At 46.3% G+C, this 20,598-nt stretch overlaps 1 protein-coding gene and 1 pseudogene across 1 annotated transcript in view; one reads left to right on the top strand and one right to left on the bottom strand.

The window, feature by feature from the left end:
* The window catches only part of USP31 (ubiquitin specific peptidase 31), an 83,405-nt gene that overhangs the window by 52,801 nt on the left and 10,006 nt on the right, over positions 1–20,598 (top strand). The window contains exons 8-15 of the mRNA XM_070779795.1: positions 1,139–1,250; positions 1,854–1,948; positions 3,319–3,396; positions 3,975–4,104; positions 10,426–10,545; positions 12,974–13,199; positions 18,485–18,643; positions 20,164–20,316. Coding sequence (XP_070635896.1) covers positions 1,139–1,250; positions 1,854–1,948; positions 3,319–3,396; positions 3,975–4,104; positions 10,426–10,545; positions 12,974–13,199; positions 18,485–18,643; positions 20,164–20,316 — 1,073 coding nt within the window. The remainder of the gene's footprint in view (positions 1–1,138; positions 1,251–1,853; positions 1,949–3,318; positions 3,397–3,974; positions 4,105–10,425; positions 10,546–12,973; positions 13,200–18,484; positions 18,644–20,163; positions 20,317–20,598) is intronic.
* Positions 4,994–9,104, bottom strand: LOC139179801 (T-complex protein 1 subunit zeta pseudogene; annotated as a pseudogene).

The raw sequence follows: 20,598 nt of genomic DNA, 5'->3' as shown, positions 1-20,598 counted from the left end.
GTTTTCTAGGCATCGGCTCTTTGGGCTAGTGAGATAAGTCAGTCATAGTGCCTGCTATCAGATAACACAGTCTGTTGGTGGAGGCAGAATAAGCAGGTGGTATTTGCAATGCAGTAGTGCCTGGAGAATCCCAGGGACGGGGAAGCCTGGTGGGCTGCCATCTATGGGGTCGCACAGAGTCGGACACGACTGAAGCGACTTAGCAGCAGCAGCAGCAGCAGCAGTGCTTGGTCCACAGAGCTCAGGGAATGCAGCCACAGGTGCCACTGAGTCCTTATATGGTTGAGTAGGAAATAGCTTAAGAGTGACAAGGCTTTTCCAGGCTGAGGGAATTGACTGCCTGTTCAGGGTGTGAATTGGATGCATTCAGGGCAACAGCAAGTAGATCAATGGCTGAGGCTTGGGTGAGAGTTAAGGCTAGACCAGTGCTCCCCACCGTGGCTGCATCTTAGAACTACCTGGGGGGGGGTGCCCTAAAACAGTCTCAGTACTTAAACCACAGACCAGAGTGATTACAGCAGAATCTCATGGGCATCACTGTATTTTAAAGTTCCCTTGCTGATACCAGCCTGTACGCATGGCTGAGAACCACAGCTCTATCTCTCATTCTCTAACACCTGTGAGTTCAGCTTGGGATAGGAAACCTGGCAGGGGCCACGTGGCTTCTCCCCTTGACTAGAGCTGACTTTTAGTGTCACTTGCTTGCCAGTGTCTTCCTCGTCAGACCACCAGGATATGGCCGTCCCTGCTAGACCTCCCAGCCCTCTCTGTCTATTCCTCTGGCACCTAACCCCTTACGCGTTTGATCCATGTTATTTGCCAGACACACGTCCACACCCACCTGCCTTCCTCACTGTCTCCACTAATTCTGTCATCTTACTACCTAATATCATGGTACCATACTTTTTTGGAAGCATTTTGGTGTATAAGTTGTTAAATTTCATTTACAAATCTCAGTTTCTCTTCTGACTCTTTTCATCCACTTAAGAGTGTTAAATTTCCTATTTGCTTTCTTTTGAAAACTGCCCTAAAACTAATTGTGTTGTGATTCTATTTAAAAAGATCGTGAAAAAGGAGTTACAGTATTGAGAGAATTGTCATACTTTTTAAGGTGATGACAGTTGTTTATGTATGTCAGATTTGGACTTCCTTTTGTGCTGCACTTAGAGAAGACAATACCATGGGACCTTCTGCAGAAGGAAATCTTGGAGAAGATGAAGTACTTCTTGAGGCCCACAGTTTGCATTCAGGTGTGTAAGCCTTTTGACACTCCAGAACAGCGTGTGTGTACCCCCTGCAGAAACAGTCACCACAGTGAGATGGGGAGTTCAGACCTTTGACCTTAGGGAAGACTAGCCACTGTGCTGGAGTGTTGGGGAGCCCCGGAGAAAAGCTCCTTAGCAGAATCTACATTCAGGTTTTCCAGACTGAGAACTTATCCCTCATTTTATGAAGGGAGCTGGCTCTTGCAAGGTTTTCTGTGAACTGCCGGGTATTCCTTTACGTTTGTCTAATAAAGTTTAGCACGTGATCCGCTTTTGTAGAGAGAGAGATTTTGTAGACAAACTATATATTTTCAAAATTCTGACTACTTTGTTAAGGTATCTGTGGAAAACTTAATGTTAAGCTAAAGCAGCATGTTACTTGTCTTGCATAACATTTGATATGTAAATTGCATTTGGGTCAGTCATATATAAAGTGTGTTAGAGTGGCTCGGCAACCTCACGGAATATCGCAGAGAAGTGTTTTGTAGAACAGTTTGCTTTCCCGCTAACCTGGTTGGGAAATGCCCCTGTGAATCGCATGCCCTGGAGGAGAAACCCAACCTGACTCGCCTTTGCCGTTTGATGCAGGTGTGTCCGTTCAGTTTGCGTGTGGTCAGTGTTGTGGGAATAACGTACTTGCTGCCCCAGGAGGAGCAACCTCTGTGCCACCCGACAGTAGAAAGGTAAAAAAAAAAAATTACCTTCTAGGATTTCAGGTATGCTTGTGTGTAAATTTCTAGTGATGTCTGATGTAATTTCCGTAGAAGAGTGGTAGGTTCTTCAGGCTCATTTAGAAAGTAAACCCTTACTTTACTTTTGATTCATATTTGAGTGGGATATGTCTTATGATCATTTTTAGAATCAGGAAAACCTAGAATACTTATGTTAGGAAACTAAATTGGTCTAAGTCTCAGGATGATAGATGAATTACACTTGCATATTCACCATGATTGAAGTTTTCCAAAGTAGAATTCTAATCATAACAGTTTCCTCCTTGAAATCCTTAAATGATAAGCCCAGTTTCTCTACAGTTTCAACCCTGACTGCTTCTGTTCTGTCAGGCCTCATCCTTCTCCCCACTGTCTCAGACCTTCGGCAGCATCAAAGTGCTGAGGGTTGATTGAACGTAACAGCACGGGTTTACATGCGCCTTCCCACATGCAGCCTCTCTGTTGATAATTCCTTCCCTTTGGCCTCTCTTCACACTGTCCCCTCCCCCTGTTTGCCCCCAGAATTAGTCTCTCCCCGTGCTACTTCTGTGCTTTCTATACACTTCTGTCCTCTTGCAACACTCTACTGTATTAATAAAATAATAGACATATGTGTACATAGACACACTACACATATATGGATACATATAAAACACAGTACTGCCTCTATTATAATGCCTTTTCCAATAAATATTGAAGTGCCTGCATTTCAGGATTCCAAAAAAGTATACAACATAGTTCTGTTCAAAAGGAATTCACTGTTTGGCTTTAGAAATTAGAGTTAATAGATTATATAATGATCTAAAACATTGCAAAAAATAAAAAGTACTTGAGAAGTAATATTGACTGTTAATGCTGAGTGTTTCAGAAGATGACTGAGGAGCCAAGGAGCTCAGGGGCAATAAATGAGGTAAAACTTGAGGGGTCCCTTGCAGGAAGGCACAGTTTACATCGGTGTGGGCACAGTCCCGGGACCAGCCATGGTGTATGGAGGGAGGTGGAGAGAGGCAGACTTGGTTCTCAAAGAGGTTGTTGTCTACTCTGGTTTGATGAAAAATTAGACAAAAATTGGAAAGGTCATACCCTCTAAGAGTTACATGGATAACCCTTATAGTGTGGTACTAAATTTCTTGCCGTATCTTTATTTCCATGTTGAATATTTTAATTTAAGGATTTTTCAGTCCAGTTGTAGTCAAATCATTAAATATGAGGTTATAAAACCTTTTCTGATGGGAACCAATGACAAAGATTTTCAGCAATCACACTGATTTCAGACGGTTTGAATATTTAATTAAAATCATTTATTTAGAAAGTAATGTGTGACTCTCTTCTCTATCCTATAGGGCACTAAAATCTTGTGGACCAGGCGGTACTGCTCACGTGAAATTAGTAGTAGAATGGGACAAGGAGACAAAAGATTTGTAAGTATTTTCTGACTTAGTGTTTATATAGTCAGTTGTCTTGATGGTTATTTTAATAGCATACGTTTGAGCTTTCAAATTAGCTGAAACACAAACCTCTCTTTTCTTTAGCTAACTATCCAAGTGTGTTGCTAATCCTTTATTTAAGCAATGTATTATTTCTCTCCTATACATTCTGTTGTCTGGATCCCCAAATCTTAGAACATTTATTTACTGCTAATGAGACAGAAGGTATATATTCAAATTACTTTGATTATTATTACAGGCCCATTAACTCTAGCAAGTTACACCAAAGGCATGCCCTTTAATACAAAAGGATAAGAATATATGAATTAATCAGCATAGTGTGTGGCCAGGCCCAGAAAAACCAACTGCAAATTATTTCTTGAAAATGATGTTTTAGATTGAGAACTTTTCAAGAACGTTTTGGATCCTAGAAGAGTTGGATTGCCCCTTTGCTCTCTTACATAGTGATCTTTTCAGTTTTGAGTTAGAGTCGTGCCGTGAAGCTGTTAATTTTGTTCTTGTGTCAGTTTCGCCTGACCGCCTGGCACATGCTCTTCCGCCCCTCATTGCAGTTTGTTTGTAAATACTGAGGATGAGTATATCCCTGATGCAGAGAGCGTCCGGCTGCAGAAGGAGCGTCACCACCAGCCTCAGACCTGCACTTTATCCCAGTGTTTCCAACTCTACACCAAAGAGGAGCGGGTAAGGGTGGGCAGCGTCCGTTGGGTGATGGGGGTAGTAGGGAGGCACCAGGGTGGGATGGCCCTGGAGAAGGACAGGTTACGCCCGAGAAGGCCTCAGGAAGTGGTTGCGTTTATGTAGGTTCTGCACATGTGATGTGCATCTTAGTGTTAATCCTTTTACGACTTTAACAAAAAGCAGTATAAATTTCTGGAATTTCTGGAAAAAAATGCTCTAGACACAAACCTTTGTATAGTTCTTTTTTTCCCTCCTCTTTAATGGTTAATGATTAAGTTATTTTTTTGTTTTAACTTTGACATTAAATTATTTTCCTTTGTAACTAGATCAGTGGTTCTCAACTTTTTGGTAGTGAGAACATAGATGCCAGGACTTATTAAAATTAATTAAAATTGAAAATTCATTTCATGGGCTCAGGAAACACTGTGGCTGGTTGCTCTTGCTTTGGACAGTGTAGATACAGATGTAAATCTGCACAGTGTAGAACAGCATGGTTTAGACCACTTAGCATGGTGCTTTGCAGGTTATAGGGATTCGGTAATTGAGAGAGTGGATGGGACCCTTGACTGTGTGTGTGTTTTCAACAGGAATATTTAATAGCAAGGTAGATAACATATGCTTATCTAACATTTTTATATAACTAAGTTAAGCTAAACATCCTGTTCATTGGATAAATATAGCCTGCTGTATGTGTGTATAATTCAGAGCAGTTTAAAATACACTGTAATTTCAAAACTTCAGAATTTGAATAGGTGCCAGTGTTGTCTTATTTTTTCAAATGAAAAAAGAAAATTCCTTTCATTTGAGGCTTGGATCAAAATTCCATACCTATATTCTTAGGATCACTCTATAGAGTCTTCATGATTCAGATGATACAAGGGAAGCTTCAGTTCTACTTTCCTTTTAGAGGAGACATCTCAGCTCTCATAAACTCATCAACCAGGAGAATGTTGGTGGCAGTTACAGTGCAGGAGTGATGAAGCTGATTCTTTACATAGCAGTCATCTCATATGCCTTCCATTGGCTCGTCTGCGTTCAAGTCCGCACCCACAAACTGACCTGATTCTGAATATTCTGGTTGAACCTAAACTGGTGTTTCCTGAAGGTCAAAACCCAAGTTCTGAGCAGGAACCTCGTGAATAGTGAGCAATTCATCAGCAATACTTGGACTCCCGAGTTGGGCCCTGCCCCTTACACACTGGACTTGTACACAATCAAGGCTGTCATCTGCCATTGCCACGCCCGCTGCACCAGCACTGGGGGTGACACAGCCATCATCGACAGCCTTTGTAACAGCCCTCCAGCCATCTTTTATTGCCTCTTTGATTTGCATGAGTGTGTGCTTATTTTGTCCTTTGACCGGTAATGTCACAGATGTTGCATTTCTCAATAAAGGCGAACTTGTCTTCTCCCAGTGTGTAGTCATGGACAAGTTCAGCATGTCCCAAACAGTCAGGATTCAGGTCATCAAAAGAATTTAGAGCTACCCCACCACAGGCCAGAGTCAGCTTTTCCACCTTGCTCTTAGCTCTGTGCAAAGCTACTCGGCCTTCTTTTGCAAGAGCATTTAAGGCAAAGGAGTCAGTTCCCTTTTGATTAACAATAGTACACCCTTTAAGTCACAGCCACACTATTTTGTAAAGTTTTATTACTTTTAAAACTCCATCTTTAGTGAATTTTCTTTCAGCCTTTACTAATTTCTCTCTTCCCTGCACTCTTATTTTTAAAAAGCCAGAATTCACTTCTGATTTTTTGTATTCTAATGGCACATTGCATATAAGGATATATGCATCTTTTTCTTTTCTTTTTCCACGTCAGGATGGCATGTCCCATCGTCCAAAACAAGACCTCTGGTTAAGCTTACATAGTTTCAGGTTTATGTTTCATCTCCATGATCTCAACCATGAAGGGGTCACTGTGTTTATCTTTTTTGTTAATGACCAAGAGGAATCTACTGCTGCTTCTGTTAAAACATCAGCAAGTTTAGCATGAATCTTAGTATATAGAGATGTTTTGGCCGTGTCAGTGTTTCCCTGTCCATCTCTTTGTGTATTTTGATTCGTTGACAAAGCTAAAGTGCCTTTTCCTTTGCAGTTTTGTAAAAATCCTTCTGTTATTATTCTGGAATCAAAACCCTGTATTAAACACACAGTTAGAAAACTACCACTAACTTGGAGATCTTTAGTTAGGTGCGACTGTAGTTCGTGATAAAGCAAATTTATGGAGGGATATTCTGGATCATTCATACCCTTTCATGCAGCTAATATAGTGTGCTGACTTTCTCAATACTTTTAAAAGGATACATAAATAGCCCTTTCAGTGTAGAGGAAAAGAACAGACATTACAGTAGCAGTCAGAACCAAGGAACTGAAGCACTCTTGCTGCTCACCGTGCAACAGTGCTGTGTGGTTTTTAAGCCTTTTCAGGTTTAGACACCTTGAGAAACCTTGATGAGAGCACTTAGAGTTCATCTGATTTTGAGTTGATGTTTAGGATCATAATTCCAACTACTGATTGTTACTACTCATTCTTGCATGTAGGGAATCATGGAATTTCAGAGTTGGAGGGGACTTTAAAGCTTTTTTCTAATGATTGAGTTCTTCTGCTAATTTCAAATAGATGATTGTCCAGCTGCCGTTTGTCAGAGACACTATTTCTTCTTTGGATATCTCTGATGGTGACTGATGTTACCTTGAAATACATCCTCAGTTGCTACAACGCACAGGCAAACTCTCAGGTCATTAAGAACAATTGAGAACGGGTCTTCGTTTTCTTCTACTTGTTTATCCTTCAGATGTTTGAAAATAGTTTTCATCTTCTTACTAAGCCTTTTCTCCTCCACTCAGTTAATAGCTAGTTCCTTTACTATTTTTTCATTAGACATATTAATCTTAGGCGTATATAAAACGATTGACATTGAACCTGACTGATTACATGCTCTGTGTAGCCCCTTATCCTATTTACCTTTTTTTGGGGGTGGGGGAGATGTTCAAAGCTTAAAGTCGGAGAAGGCAATGGCACCCCACTCCAGTACTCTTGCCTGGAACGTCCCGTGGACGGAGGAGCCTGGTAGGCTGCAGTCCATGAGGTCGCTAAGAGTCGGACACGACTGAGTGACTTCACTTTCACTTTTCACTTTCATGCATTGGAGAAGGGAATGGCAACCCACTCCAGTGTTCTTGCCTGGAGAATCCCAGGGACAGAGGAGCCTGGTGGGAGGCCATCCGTGGGGTCACACAGAGTCGGATTCGACTGAAGTGACGTAGCAGCAGCAAAGCTTAAAGTTGGGCAGATCTACTAGATGGGGACTTCCCTGGTGGCTCAGACGGTAAAGCATCTGTCTACAATGCGGGAGACCCGGGTTCAATCCCTGGGTTGGGAAGATCCCCTGGAGAATGAAATGGCAATCCATTCCAGTACTATTGCCTGGAAAATCCCATGGACAGAGGAGCCTGGTGGGCTATAGTCCATGGGGTCGCAAAGAGTTGGACATAACTTCACTTTCACTTTCACTAGATGACAACGAATTGAACCAAGTCTCCTGCATTGCAGGCGGATTCTTTACCAACTGAGCTATCAGGGAAGCCCAGATGACAACATTGGTATTCTACAAAACATCTCACTGATCTTGTAATCAGGATTTGTTCATTCAGTACCTGTTTGTTGAGTGCATACTATGTGCCAGGTCCTGTGGTTGGCCTGGGGTTATAGCAGGGACCAAGACAGACAGCATTTTTGCCCTCAGGCTGTTACAGTGTAGTGGGGATAAACAAGTAAATAAAGAAGCTAAGGCCGTGGGGTAGAAGAAAGGTTGAGAAACAGAAATGAGGCCGATGTGGTGGGGCATGGCAGGTAAGAGACTTTGTCCTGGTCGTAAAATAACCCTAGCAAGTACTGCAGGGTCCAGCACTTCCATAGAAGGCTTTCAATAAATATATCCTGCAATGAATGAGTGAGTGTTCCTTGGGAAGCTCAGTCATTGGGTCCAGAAATAACAGTTCAGATAGGAAAGAGGAGCAGGTCAAACTTAGGCTGCGTGGTGATAATTTTGGGGTCAGGCTGTCTGCAAGCTCAGTAGTGATGGTCAACAGCATTTGCGAATGTCAGTGCTGTTGGCCGCCTAAGGATGCTTTGGAAACAGTGTCCAGGTCTCAGGTGGTGACAGCCCTTCTCTCCTCATCACCTTGGATGTTCACTGTTAAGAGACTGACATCGAGGGGCACAGGCAGAGAGTGTGGATTGTGGATGGTGCATCTGGAAATCCTGGCACGGCTGAATGTGTTTTGACAAAGGAGACCTAAAGTGAAGATCTGATAGGTATTTTCATCCATTTCATCTTGTGGATGAGGATTTGGACTTCTTTTAACTAAAAAGCAGAATTAGAGACTGGAAATTGCAGGGAGAGTAATTTCATCTTAATCTGAGGACGAACTCTATAACAGACTGAAAGTGGAGCAGCTGCCTCCTGAGCCAGCGCCTTCCCTGCCAGGAGTTCGTGAGGCCGGCCGTGCTCCAGCTGTGCTCCATAGACCTGGCAGCCTTGTGGCAGTTTATGATGCGCTCAGTACAGGAACAGAGCGTTGCTGTAGAAACTGTCAAAACTATTGGACATTGTCATGACGTTCTTGCTGTATCTTATAAAAGAGTATCTGTTCACGATGTGTTGAAAATGAAAAAACAAACAGCCTGCTTCTTTACCAGGAGTGCTGGGCTGGGTGGCCATGTACTTAGGTGGACAGTTTGCATGTTGCCAAGATGTGGACTTGCCAGATGACAGCATAGGTCCCTCCTGTCTAGCGTTCTCACTCAGCTCCAGCCACTCAGACGCCTGTCCCTCCACATCTTTCCTGCACACACAGCTGGGTCTTCCTCTCATGAAAGAAATCCCCTGACCTCTGCTTCCCCTTCAGGCTGTCCTGCCAGTCTTTCTCTTCTTTTCTGCCCAACTTGATCATTAGTGGTTTCAGCGCGTTCTCCTTCCTCCCTCCCAGATCCCTCGTCATCTCTCTGATTTGGCTTTCTGACAGCTGTCCAGGATTCTTTGGGCCCCTCCTGGGCTCAGTTCAGTGGCCTTTGCTCAGTCTGCATTCAGTTCTTTCCATGGGATGTGGTTCTGATAACCAGCCTGTTCTTGCCACTCTTAACTTGGTCTGCATGAAAGAAATGCTGCTGACTTGCCTGAGTTTCTGACTGTATCCTCAGCTTTCGGTGATTTCTCAATCTTTGTTTCCCTTAAAAATATGCATCCCCCCAGGTTCTGTCCTTGGCTTCTCTGACATCTCAGAGGGCATGGCTATCTGTTCTGTTCCCATGGCTGCCCTCACTTCATCATGTTAATGGTTCCAGATCTGAGACATCTTCTGAAATCCAGAATGAAATTTAAAAAACCTCTCTCACCAGACATGTCCTGTTAGCACTTCTATGTCCCCTTCCTGAAATCCTTCCCTGCAGATGGGACACCCGGGATTTGAGGCCTCAGACTGGTGTTGAGAAAGATCTTGGTGGTAAGCAGGACGGGGAGGATTGTCTGGAGCAGTTTGATGTTTGGGGGAGGAAGAACAATTAAGAGATAAGAGACTAGAGGAAGAAGGGATAAGAGTGAATGAGGACTTTGAATTAAGCTGGGTTGAGGGGGATGGAGAAGGAAGGAGACAGGTGTGAGGAATGTTAGAGGGGTGTTATCTTGGATGGACGAGTGGAGGAAGAGGGAAGGATTTGAGGCTTTGGGATGACTCCTGTGTTCTGCTCTTAACAGGTGGTAGTGATATTTGCTGGGGTAGGACACACAGGAGGAGAAAGGGGAACTGTATTGACAGAAAGGTGACGAGTTTGGGAGTATGACGAGCTTCTGTGACATTTAACATCTTTCTATAGGATTTACCTCATTGGTCGTTCCTTTTTGAGAGAGTCTATTCAGAAATCATTGGAAAAGACCCTGGTGCTGGGAAAGATTGAAGGTAAAAGGAGAACAGGGCAACAGAGGATGAGATGGCTACATAGCATCACCGACTCAATGGACCTGAGTTTGAGCAAACTCCGGGAGCTGGTGAAGGACAGGGAACCCTGGCGTGCTGCATTCCATGGGGCCACAGAGTCGGACACAACTTAGCGAGTGAACAACAGCAGCAGCAGCAGCTATTCAGCCAGTGTTTGGGTGCCAACCGTAGCCCTTTGATTGTGTTTTTCCATTGACTCCCATTAAACGTAGTTTGTAGAGGGATTCAGAGTTGTGCCGTGCCTTGGCCCAGAAGTGAGGAGACAAGGCTTTCTCCTCTAGGGGTCCTGCTTAAATGTCGCTAACAGCGTCGTGCTCCTTGTTTCCAGCTCGCCCCTGACGACGCCTGGCGGTGCCCGCACTGTAAGCAGCTGCAACAAGGCAGCATTACATTGAGCCTCTGGACTCTGCCCGACGTGCTGATTATCCATCTGAAGAGATTTCGACAGGTAAGGAGAGCCTCTGGCCCAGGGAAGAGCGCTGTGACCAGGTGTCTTACGCCCCCTACTGGCAGGCTGTTGGGGATGGTTCTCTGGTGTCCCCGTGAGAGCCCTCGATCTTGTGTTGTTACAGACCCACATTTTCCCTGTGTTTGGGGCCCTGTTTTGTTCTTTCCCAAAGCAAAGTTCAAGTGTCCTGTGACCTTTGAATCCCAACCATTTTAGTTCATACGGCAGATATTTTACTTTGTTCCTGAGGATTTGCTTTAGATTTGTAAATGTTGTGCTCATGTAAGTGTGCCTTGGGATTAAAAAAAAATTGAGCTCCTTTCTGGGGGCGGGAAGAATTCTTTTTCTACCTAAATTAATAACGGGTGTTGTCCTGCTTCCAAGGAGCTGTTGTACAGTTGGGGAGATGAGTCATACATGTATACGAAGAAAATCTGCTTTGCATTGTATGGCTTTGTGAGTCAGTTTTCCCAAAAAGGCTGTCTGTTCCTGAGGTTAGAGCTGTCCTGGGCGGCCCCCTTGTAAGGGAGGTAAATGAAAGGTAGATGCTGGAGGAGTCTCTGAGCCTGGCTGCAAGAAGGTGTGGATCTGAAAGATCAGCAGGAGGCCTGCAGCAGGTGAGGGAGGGGCACGCACATAGTGCCTGGACACAGCGGGTGCAGAGCAGGGCAGGGGGCTGAGAGCCGAGGCCAGTGTGGCTGGAGGTCCGGGGGGTCAGGGAGAAAGGCGAGAGTTGAAGTAGAAGAGGCCGGCTGTGGCTGGCCATCCAAGCCTGGTAGGCAGAGTGGGGTTCTGAACCACTGAAGCAACATGACCAAAGGCGTGATTTGAAGAGAGGCTACAAGGATGCAGACAGGGAGGTCTGAAGGAGGCCGTTTATCCAGGGCAGGCCCGGCTGATGGCTGGCATTGGAGTTGCGGCAGCGGAGGTGGAGAGACCCGGATAGATTGGGAGATGGCTAAGATTCGCTGATGAAGTGAAGATGTTGGGGGCGCACACAAGGTCGCCGGGGCGGGGCTTAGTGCATGGAGGTTTGGAGTCCAGCCCCTGTGCTAGTGAGGAGTGAGCATTTGCCTTGAGTGTCCCAGCTGCACGCCTCCATTGGGGTCTGCGGGTGGACGGCCTGTTGAGGGTTTGCCCAGCCCTCTGTCTCTTTCCACACACACAGACTGATGTCCTTTGCTTTCTGTTTCTTTTGAAGACATATAGTCACGCCTCCAGCGCCCCAGCTCAAAACTGTAGTGTCATCTTTGGCTATTCTTTCTTGTCTCTAACACCTGGGCTTGGTTGTCCTCCCCACTTCCTTCTGGATGTGTCCTCTTCTCCCCATGCTTGCTGTCATCCTGCCAGTTCCAACTTTCTGCTCCTTCCCAGCAGGTTGCAGTTGCGGTGTCTTTTTATTGGTTTTGTAACCTACGCTGCTCTTCCCTCTGGAGCACATTTTGGGCACTACTTCATGGCAGCTCTGATGACATCATGTCCTGCCTCAGAGCGTCCCCTTGACTTCCCCCAAGCTTCCTCCCCAAGCTTCCCCCTTGACTACAGAGCAGGATCCAGGTTCTTTAGCCTGATCCTGCAGGACCGCCTGCCTTTCTCTTAGGAACTTTTTTTTCCCCTTAGAATTGGCATTATCTATACCTGATTCATTTTTTTAAAGCCCCCATAGACACAGGAGGGCTTCCCTTATGGCTCAATTGGTAAAGAATCCGCCTGCAATGTGGAAGACCTGGGTTTGATCCCTGGGTTGGGAAGATCCCCTGGAGAAGGGAAAGGCTACCCACTCCAATATTCTGGCCTGGAGAATTCCATGGACATGACTGAGTGACTTTCACTATAGACACAGGAAACATTCAGTAGATATCTTTCAACTGATGGCAAGATTTCCAGGTTGCCTAAGGTTGTCAGCTCAGTGAATGTAGCAAGCTGAGTCACTGTTAACTTTGAATGTACTTCCTGGAGGAAGGGCCGGGAAGAGGCCCTGTTCCGTGAGTTTGGTGCCAACACCATGCTGTCCCTTGACATATGTTGTTACTCCATTCCTTTTCATGCCTCTGGATGAACCACCGGAAATTGTCATTTTGCACGTTAAAAACTTTTATTAGGTAAGGACCAGAAAGCTCATTATCCTCTTACATGTAGTTAATCGTGGGTTCCATTTTTGGTGATATTAAAACCCTCCAGGTATTGGGTTGGCCAGAAAGTTCGTTCAGGTTAGTCTATGGCATCTTACGGGAAAATGTGAATGAACTTTTTGGCCAACCCCAGTAGTTAACAGTATTAATCTGTTGCCTGTGTCGTATGTCTTTGGAAACATCAGATAGGAAACTCAAACCTACTTTAGCCAATAGAGTCTGCCTTTCACGCTGAACTGGCCTACCCTCTGCTCGCATGAATGTGCCATCAGGACTTGTTTTTCTTCTTGCAACAGGAAGGAGACAAGCGTATGAAACTTCAGAACATGGTCAAGTTCCCTTTGACCGGCCTGGACATGACACCTCACGTGGTTAAGCGAAGCCAGAGCAGCTGGAGTCTGCCATCGCACTGGTCTCCGTGGAGACGGCCCTACGGACTCGGGAGGGACCCTGAGGACTACATCTATGACCTGTATGCCGTGTGCAATCATCATGGCACCATGCAAGGGGGGCACTACACAGGTCTGCAGCGCGAGAGGCCGGGCGCCTGTGCTGACGATCCCCCCGACGTGTTGTGCTTGCGACAGGGTGGCTGTGCTTTAGAACCTTGCTTTCTCTTCCAGCGGGAAGTGTGCCGACCACGAGGGCAGCTTTCACCTTCCAGCTCCCTGTTCCCTGGCCTCATCTGGTCAGGCTCTGACCCGAGCAGGGAGAGTGGTGGCCTGTGCAGAGGGGTGGCCTCATTTGGCTCACCCAGGACTTGCCTTCTTGACCTCACCTGCACAGCCCCATTTAAGGTTCTGCTCTGCTTCCTTCAGGGCCTAGCATCTCCCTGATTTGGAGTGGTTGTGGACCACTTTTTTTTAATAGTGTCTTTAAAGTGACTTGTAAGGGGTTTTCTTTTTGCTTTGTGTTCAAATTAATTTTTTTGATTTGTCAAAGCAGTAGTGCTCGTCTTGAAATTTAGAGACTAGAAAGAGGCAAAAAGAATAGTACCATCAACCCATGAGGATGCCGCTCCAAAATAATCCCTGAGATTATTACTCAGAAAATGGTGGTGGGAGTTCCCTGGAGTCCAGAGATCAAGACTTTGCACTTCCACTGTAGGGGGTGAGAGTTCAGTCCCTGGTTGGGGAACTAAGAGCCCACATCTCTGTGGCATGGCCAAAAACTTTAAAAGAAAAAAAAAAATTTTTAGAAACTGTGATAAATAACACACAACAGAATTTTCCTTTTTAACTATTTTTAAGAATACGGTTCTGGAGAAGGCAATGGCACCCCACTCCAGTACTCTTGCCTGGAAAATCCCATGGACGGCAGAGCCTGGTAGGCTGCAGTCCATGGGGTCGCTAAGAGTCGGACTCGACTGAGCGACTTCACTTTCACTTTTCACTTTCATGCATTGGAGAAGGAAATGGCAACCCCCTCCAGTGTTCTTGCCTGGAGAATCCCAGGGACGGGGGAGCCTGGTGGGCTGCCGTCTATGGGGTCGCACAGAGTCGGACATGACTGAAGTGACTTAGCAGCAAGCATACAGTTCAGCGTCATTAAGTTCATTCATATCTTCGTGCAGTCATGACCACTGTCCATCTCGAGTTTCTTTCATCTTCCCAAATTGAAACCCTGCATCCATTAAGCAGTAACTCCCTGTTGACCCCTCCCCCATCCCTGGCAGCCACCGTTCTTTCTATGAAACTGATTACTCTGGGTACCTCGTGTAAGTGAATCATACAGTATTTGTCCTTTTGTGTCTGGCTTACTTCACTTAGCGTAATGTATTCAGGAGTCACCCATGTTGTACTGTGTGTCAAAATGTCCTTCTTTTTTAAGGCTGAATAATATCCCATTGTAAGGAGGCAACATTTCGATAAGTGGTGTTAACCTCCAATGTTTTCTGTACGTTTTGGCCATTACTTTATACTGTTGTGGTTTGTGCTGATGTGCTCTGTACAGGTGAACCGCTATGGAGCACCTCCTCTGTTTCTTGCTTGCCATGGGCCATAACATATCAGAGACATGTTGGAAATGAAAAAAATCTCAGCCTCTGTCTTCCAAGAGTGTAAACAAGTGGTTGGGACAGCGTAGGCACACGTAATATGAAAGAGCGAAGTGTGTATTAGGTTCTGTGATTGAAGTGTGGACTGTGGGTAGAACAGGGGCCACGAGAAGAGAGTGGCCAGAGCACCCCCTTCCTGGAGGGTCAGGGGAAGCTGCGATTAGTAACCTGCCACCTACTCTCACGGGGCAGACACTTAACTTTTGGTAAACGTTATTTTTAATGACTGCAGGATATTCTGATGATGAAACTCTAGTCTGATATATAACCATGTCCTTTGAAGATGACACTGGTGAACATCTTTGTGCATCGTCCCCTTTTCTCTGTGTTAATTCTGTATCTCTTTGAGATTGAGTCTCAGAAATGGAGTGATGGGGTTCAGGGCATGCATGCATGCTGGGGAGGCACGTATATTGGGGGCTTCTTGCCTGGACATTTGTGTATGGGGGAACTTGATGTATGGGTGGCCAGGACTCGGGTTTCTATGTCCTTCCCACTCAGCCTGTTTGGCAGAAACACTTCTCTGGGACTTTCTTGCATCCTCAATTCAGTGGTTTCCACCACGGGCCCCAACAGGGTGCTGTTGGTTCGTAAACGTGGGGGGAGGTAGAGGAGGGTTGGCCCTGCCGGTTGGTCTTTCAGGCTTTCTGAGACTCCTCCCTGGCAGTTAGCCCCATAACACGGTGAATGAGCCTGTCGGGTCCTAGACCCCCTCCTTGGCCTTGCACACTTCCTCTCTTAACTTGCTCTTCCTCCAGGAGGCAAGAGCTTGAGTGTGACTGGACACAATCTTTTGTTCTTGAAACCCATTAAGTTCAAATTCTTTCAATATTTAGATGCCGCAAGCTGCAGTCACTTGTGGAAGGAATGATGGAACCTGGAGTGTATCTCAGTGGAGCGCTTTGGATGGCCTCTACTTTGCCCTAGGAAGCACTTTCTAGGAGAAGAAGGAGATAGAGGATCTACTGAAAAATCTATTAAAGGCAGATTTTAATACTAGATTTTGTATCTTACATATTTTATATTTATATTCTATGGGAACCACTTTGTGTATCTAGTTGGATTTTTCCTCTTGGGGCATTCCTGGTCATATCTCCATTCTTTGATACTAAGTCACAGAGTTATATACTCAGGGACTCTGAGAATTGAAAGGGACTTAGAGGGAATTTAATTTCACTCATTAGCTGGTGAAGTAATCCTTTGTCCAGCATCCCTGGTTGGTGTTTGTGTAGCTTCAGCTTTGGTAAAGAATCTTCCATGTGGAAGACTGTTTCTCAGGAAAATATGGACAAGCATGTTGTGTGGTTTCTAGCTAGAAAATGTTGAGGAAATAGGACAGTGTTGCTCTGTTTATGGAACAGACTGGAAAGTGCCTGGAAACCATAGCTACCTTGGAGGCAGTACAATTAGTTAGAGGAGTGTGGGCTAGAAGCCAGACACATCTCCTAGCTCTGTGACCTTAGGTGAAGAACCTTATTCTAACCTGGTGGCCATGCAAGGGAGCTGAAAGTGCTCATGTCTGCTTCTTGGGGCCTGGTACCTAGGAGTGACTCAGATATTTTCTGCATTTATTTCCCCTTTCCCATGCTTAGATGGTAAAGCGTCTGCCTACAATGCGGGAGACCCGGGTTCAATCCCTGGGTCAGGAAGACCTCCTGGAGAAGGAAATGGCAACCCACTCCAGTATTCTTGCCTGGAAAATCCCATGGACGGAGAAGCCTAGTGGGCTATAGTCCATGGGGTCGCAAAGAGTCGGACACGACTGAGCGACTTGACTTGACTTACTTTACTTCCCATGCTTAGACCATACCACTGCTTTTCTCATAAGAACATTTAAGTACTTGAGCATTGTTAAGTTAAAGATATTACTTCTGAGCTTTCACTTGGAATGTTTATTTTAATGTGTTATTTTGCACTGGTTCTGCCTATAGTTACATGGTATATGTAAGCCTGACTTGTAGTGATTCTAGAACAGCGCTGCTTAAACGATCTGCAATGAAGAACCTTTTAAAAGATTTCTTAAATCTTTTTCAAAATTTCCAATCCTTCGCGAGCCAGAACTTACACAAAAACGCAATAAAAACATCAGACTACTATGAATGTTTTTAAATGCTTACCCCGTTTTGGTGCTTCTCTTTTGGACTGGCACCAGTCTGTGAGACACAATTTGCATAGCACTGGTCTAGAAAACAATTTAGAAAACAGCGCTGGGAAGAAAAGCACACAGACTTATTTTATAAATACATCATTAACCCGTTGGTGAGCCCCTGAGAGTTTCCATGCTGTGGCTGAGGACAGAGCATCCCGAGGAGAAGCAGACTGGAGCTGGTACACGGTTGCTCAGCCACCTTCTCTCAGGCACGCTCCTCTGTACCGTTCTCCTCCCACCCCTTCTCCCACTCCCGAACCGCATCCCCTCTCCAGCTGGGCCATAGCGCATCAAGCCTGACCGCGCCGCTGACCAAACAGTTGCTGTTTTACCAGCTCCATTTGCCTTTCCCCTCTGGTTCCAGTGAGTCCACAGCTGCAGACGCCTTCCTACCCTGCAGTCATAGATTCTTCGCCTGCTCTTCTTTGTTGGCACTGTCTGGTGTAGCCCTGCCTCGCCGGGTCCCTTTCATCTCCTTGGAGTCCACACTTACCCAGTGGTTGTGGCCTGTCAAGGCTCTCACTCCTGGTGCCACTCGGGGACCTTATGTGTCCTGCCCCCGGGGCCCTACTGAGTCCGTCCCGGCGTTCAGCCAAATATTGTAGCACTCATTTATGCCCACCCCAGTAAGTCAGAAAGCACTGGTACGCACACAGCTTTCCGGATCCAGCTCATCACACTCCCTGATCGATTCCCAGCACAGTAAGCTGTGTCTGTCTGTCCTTGCTGGTGCTTCAGCGCTCTTGATTCTTATCTCAGGCTTAGAATTTGATCTGGAGAGAAGGCCGCATGCATTCACGAGCCCCCGTTCTCAGTTTGTCGGGGGACTTCCATGAGGCACCGTTCTGCTGCCTCTGAGGGAGGCAGGGTAGGGTGGGGGTCTAAGAACAAGCTCAAGGACTAGATAATTCTGAAACGAACTCGGCCCCCTGCTTTACCAGCTGTGTGGTCTTGGGCAGGCGGGTTAATCGTTTTGAGCCTCTGTAAAATGGGAGTAATAATAGAACAAATTTCATAGGATCAAATGAGATACATAACAAGTGTTAAACAAGTATTAGCTGCTGCTATTATTAATATCATTATTTCTAGTTCCCGAAAGACTAAAATGTTACAGCATCCTTAAAACAGAGCTGCTCAGTCCTGGCACATTAGCATGTTTGCTGGTGACTCTTCATTGTGGGGCTGTCCTGTGCACGGTAGCATGTTCAGCAGCAGCCCTGGTCTCTACCCCCGACTCATCACTAGTATCCTACCTGCCCTGCCGCCCCCCAAGTTGAGACAGTCAAAAAGGTCTCCATTCATTACCACGTGTCCCCTGGGGCAAAAGCATTTCTGTCTGAAAGCCATTGGTTTAACTAAATACTCATTTTCTAAGATTAAGTAGAATTTCATCCATTTGGAATAGGTTGGAATTTCATGAAACATCTTGCCTGTGTATGATTTGGAATTTGGCTTTTTTTTTTTAACGCTTTCTCTGCATTACTACCTGCGACCTTAAAAAGTTATTGAATTATGTGAGGCAAGGAAACAGTGTCTGTGGGTGGAGCGGAGCGGCCAGGGTGGCCACCCCAGTACTGATGGCTGGTGGGCTCTCTTTGGCAGCGTTCTGCAAGAACTCCGTGGACGGTCTCTGGTACTGCTTCGACGACAGTGACGTGCAGCAGCTGTCGGAAGATGAGGTCTGCACGCAGACGGCGTACATCCTCTTCTACCAGAGGCGGACGGCTATACCGTCGTGGTCGGCCAACAGCTCGGTGGCGGGTAAGGCCATTCCACTCCAGGTGCGGTTTTTCTGAGAACAGAAGGTGGTGCTTGATGATCCAGAGGACTTCTCCAGAAGGTCCTCTGATTCTGCTGGTTGGATCAGGTTAATTGTCACATTTGCATTTAATCTGGAAGGCAGAATGGTTGCAGTCAAGGAAACGGGGCTGGAATGCGCAAGCAACTGTGATACCAGGAGTTGGCATGGAGGTAGAGTGGAGCCCAGCTCAGAGCACAATCGTGTGTTTACTTGTGGAGTCAGTGAGCGAGGGAGCTGAAGAGCACCACCAGGCGCTTGCAGAGTAGAGGGACCGCGTGATTTGGAAGCAGAACCAGACTTGACTTTGCCACCCCTTGCTCGGGTTATCGTGGAGCATGTCCCATCTAAGCCACGTATTTGTCAGCCGTAACATGGGTGTAATAATGCTACCTGTCTCATGAGGTCATTGTGTCCAGCAGATTAGGTGAACTTGGGTTAAAGCCCTTTGCAAAGGGTAAAGCACCATTACAAATTATTCTTTTTTTCCAGTAAGGTTGGCCTGTTCTGTTAGGGGAAGGATTGAAGGCTGTACTAATCTTAGAGGGCTTGGGTTTAGTTTGAGGAGATCTACTCTGTTGTGTTAAACAAACACAAGAACAGTATCCACACTTGATGCAGCCACACACAATCCAGACGGGGAGAAGGCGTCTTAGTGCCACGTTGCAGTTGAGAGAATAGGACAGAGTTGTGGGACGTGGCCGTGTGTGAGTAGTTATTCATCCCTGCACCCCTCGAAGCTTGTGAGGGATAAGCCGGAAGCCGCTCAAAGGAAGCATCGCTGAGGCAGAGAGACCCCTGGTGCATCACGCCCCACGCAGTACAGCACTCAGTCTGTAGCTGCTCTCTTCGTTCACGGAAGGCGGGAACTCCAGGGCTCTAGTGCTGTCCCGCAGTGCTTTCCAGAGTTTGAGATGTGCTCGGACCTGACACCCCCTTGAGGTGTCCTCGAGATAGTCATGCTGCTGCACGCTGTCCATCTCAGGAGTGGCTTCTATTGTCCTAACTCATATTTAAGGGCCTTCCTGGAACAGACAAGACAGAACGGCACGTGGCCCTGTGTATGTGTGCTTGCTTGTTGTATATTAATACTGTGGTTTAAATGATTTAAAAATTTCACCAAAGGCCAAGAAAGTAACAGTACACCGCTGCTTGCTTTCGTCTCTCTGTCTGGAGTATTACTGCAGGTGCTTAGAATGCTCTCTGGGCTGTCGTGCTCAGTAAACGTGTATAGGGTGGATGGAAGGTATGAACAGTTGTGTCTGTTCATTCTGTTGCCGGCACTTAAGACTTTGCTTTATGAAGTGTCCATTCCTGTACTTGGATTTTACAGCTGCAGACGTGAGTGGGAGTCTGCCCTCTTTTTCATCCTCACAGGGGGCATTCGAGTGGGCATGGTGTGGGGTCTGGGAGTTAGCGCTGGCCCGGCAATGAGGTCCCCGGGCTTCTGGCCTGACCTCGGTGCCCGCTTCCTTTCCTGCAGGCTCCACGAGTTCCTCCTTGTGCGAACACTGGGTGAGCCGACTCCCGGGGAGCAAGCAAGCCAGCGTGACCTCTGCGGCTTCCTCCAGACGCACCTCCCTGGCCTCGCTGTCAGAGTCTGTGGAGATGACTGGGGAGAGGAGTGAAGACGACGGTGGGTCTGGGTTTCGGTGACAGATTTCCGAAACAGTGACTCGTGGACACGCGCACAGGCTTCCTCGTGTTGAGGAGCCAAGTCCCAAGAAGGAAGTGGGGGGACATAAAAGTGGGTGACAGTGAGGGGCCTGCGAGGCTGTGGTCACCATCGCACGTAACCTTTTATATCACCGGGCCTTTTGCTTCTCGTCTGGGATCCAGGACTTTTTCCTTCCACTGTCGTTTTTCACTTTTAAAGTGTAAACGTGGAGGCTAGAGCTTTAACTGTACAGTAACTGGT

Source organism: Bos indicus, chromosome 25, assembly GCF_029378745.1.
Source record: "Bos indicus isolate NIAB-ARS_2022 breed Sahiwal x Tharparkar chromosome 25, NIAB-ARS_B.indTharparkar_mat_pri_1.0, whole genome shotgun sequence".
Taxonomy (NCBI): domain Eukaryota; kingdom Metazoa; phylum Chordata; class Mammalia; order Artiodactyla; family Bovidae; genus Bos; species Bos indicus.
The sequence above is the reverse complement of the archived record's forward strand: the minus strand, read 5'-3'. Positions and strand labels throughout refer to the sequence as shown.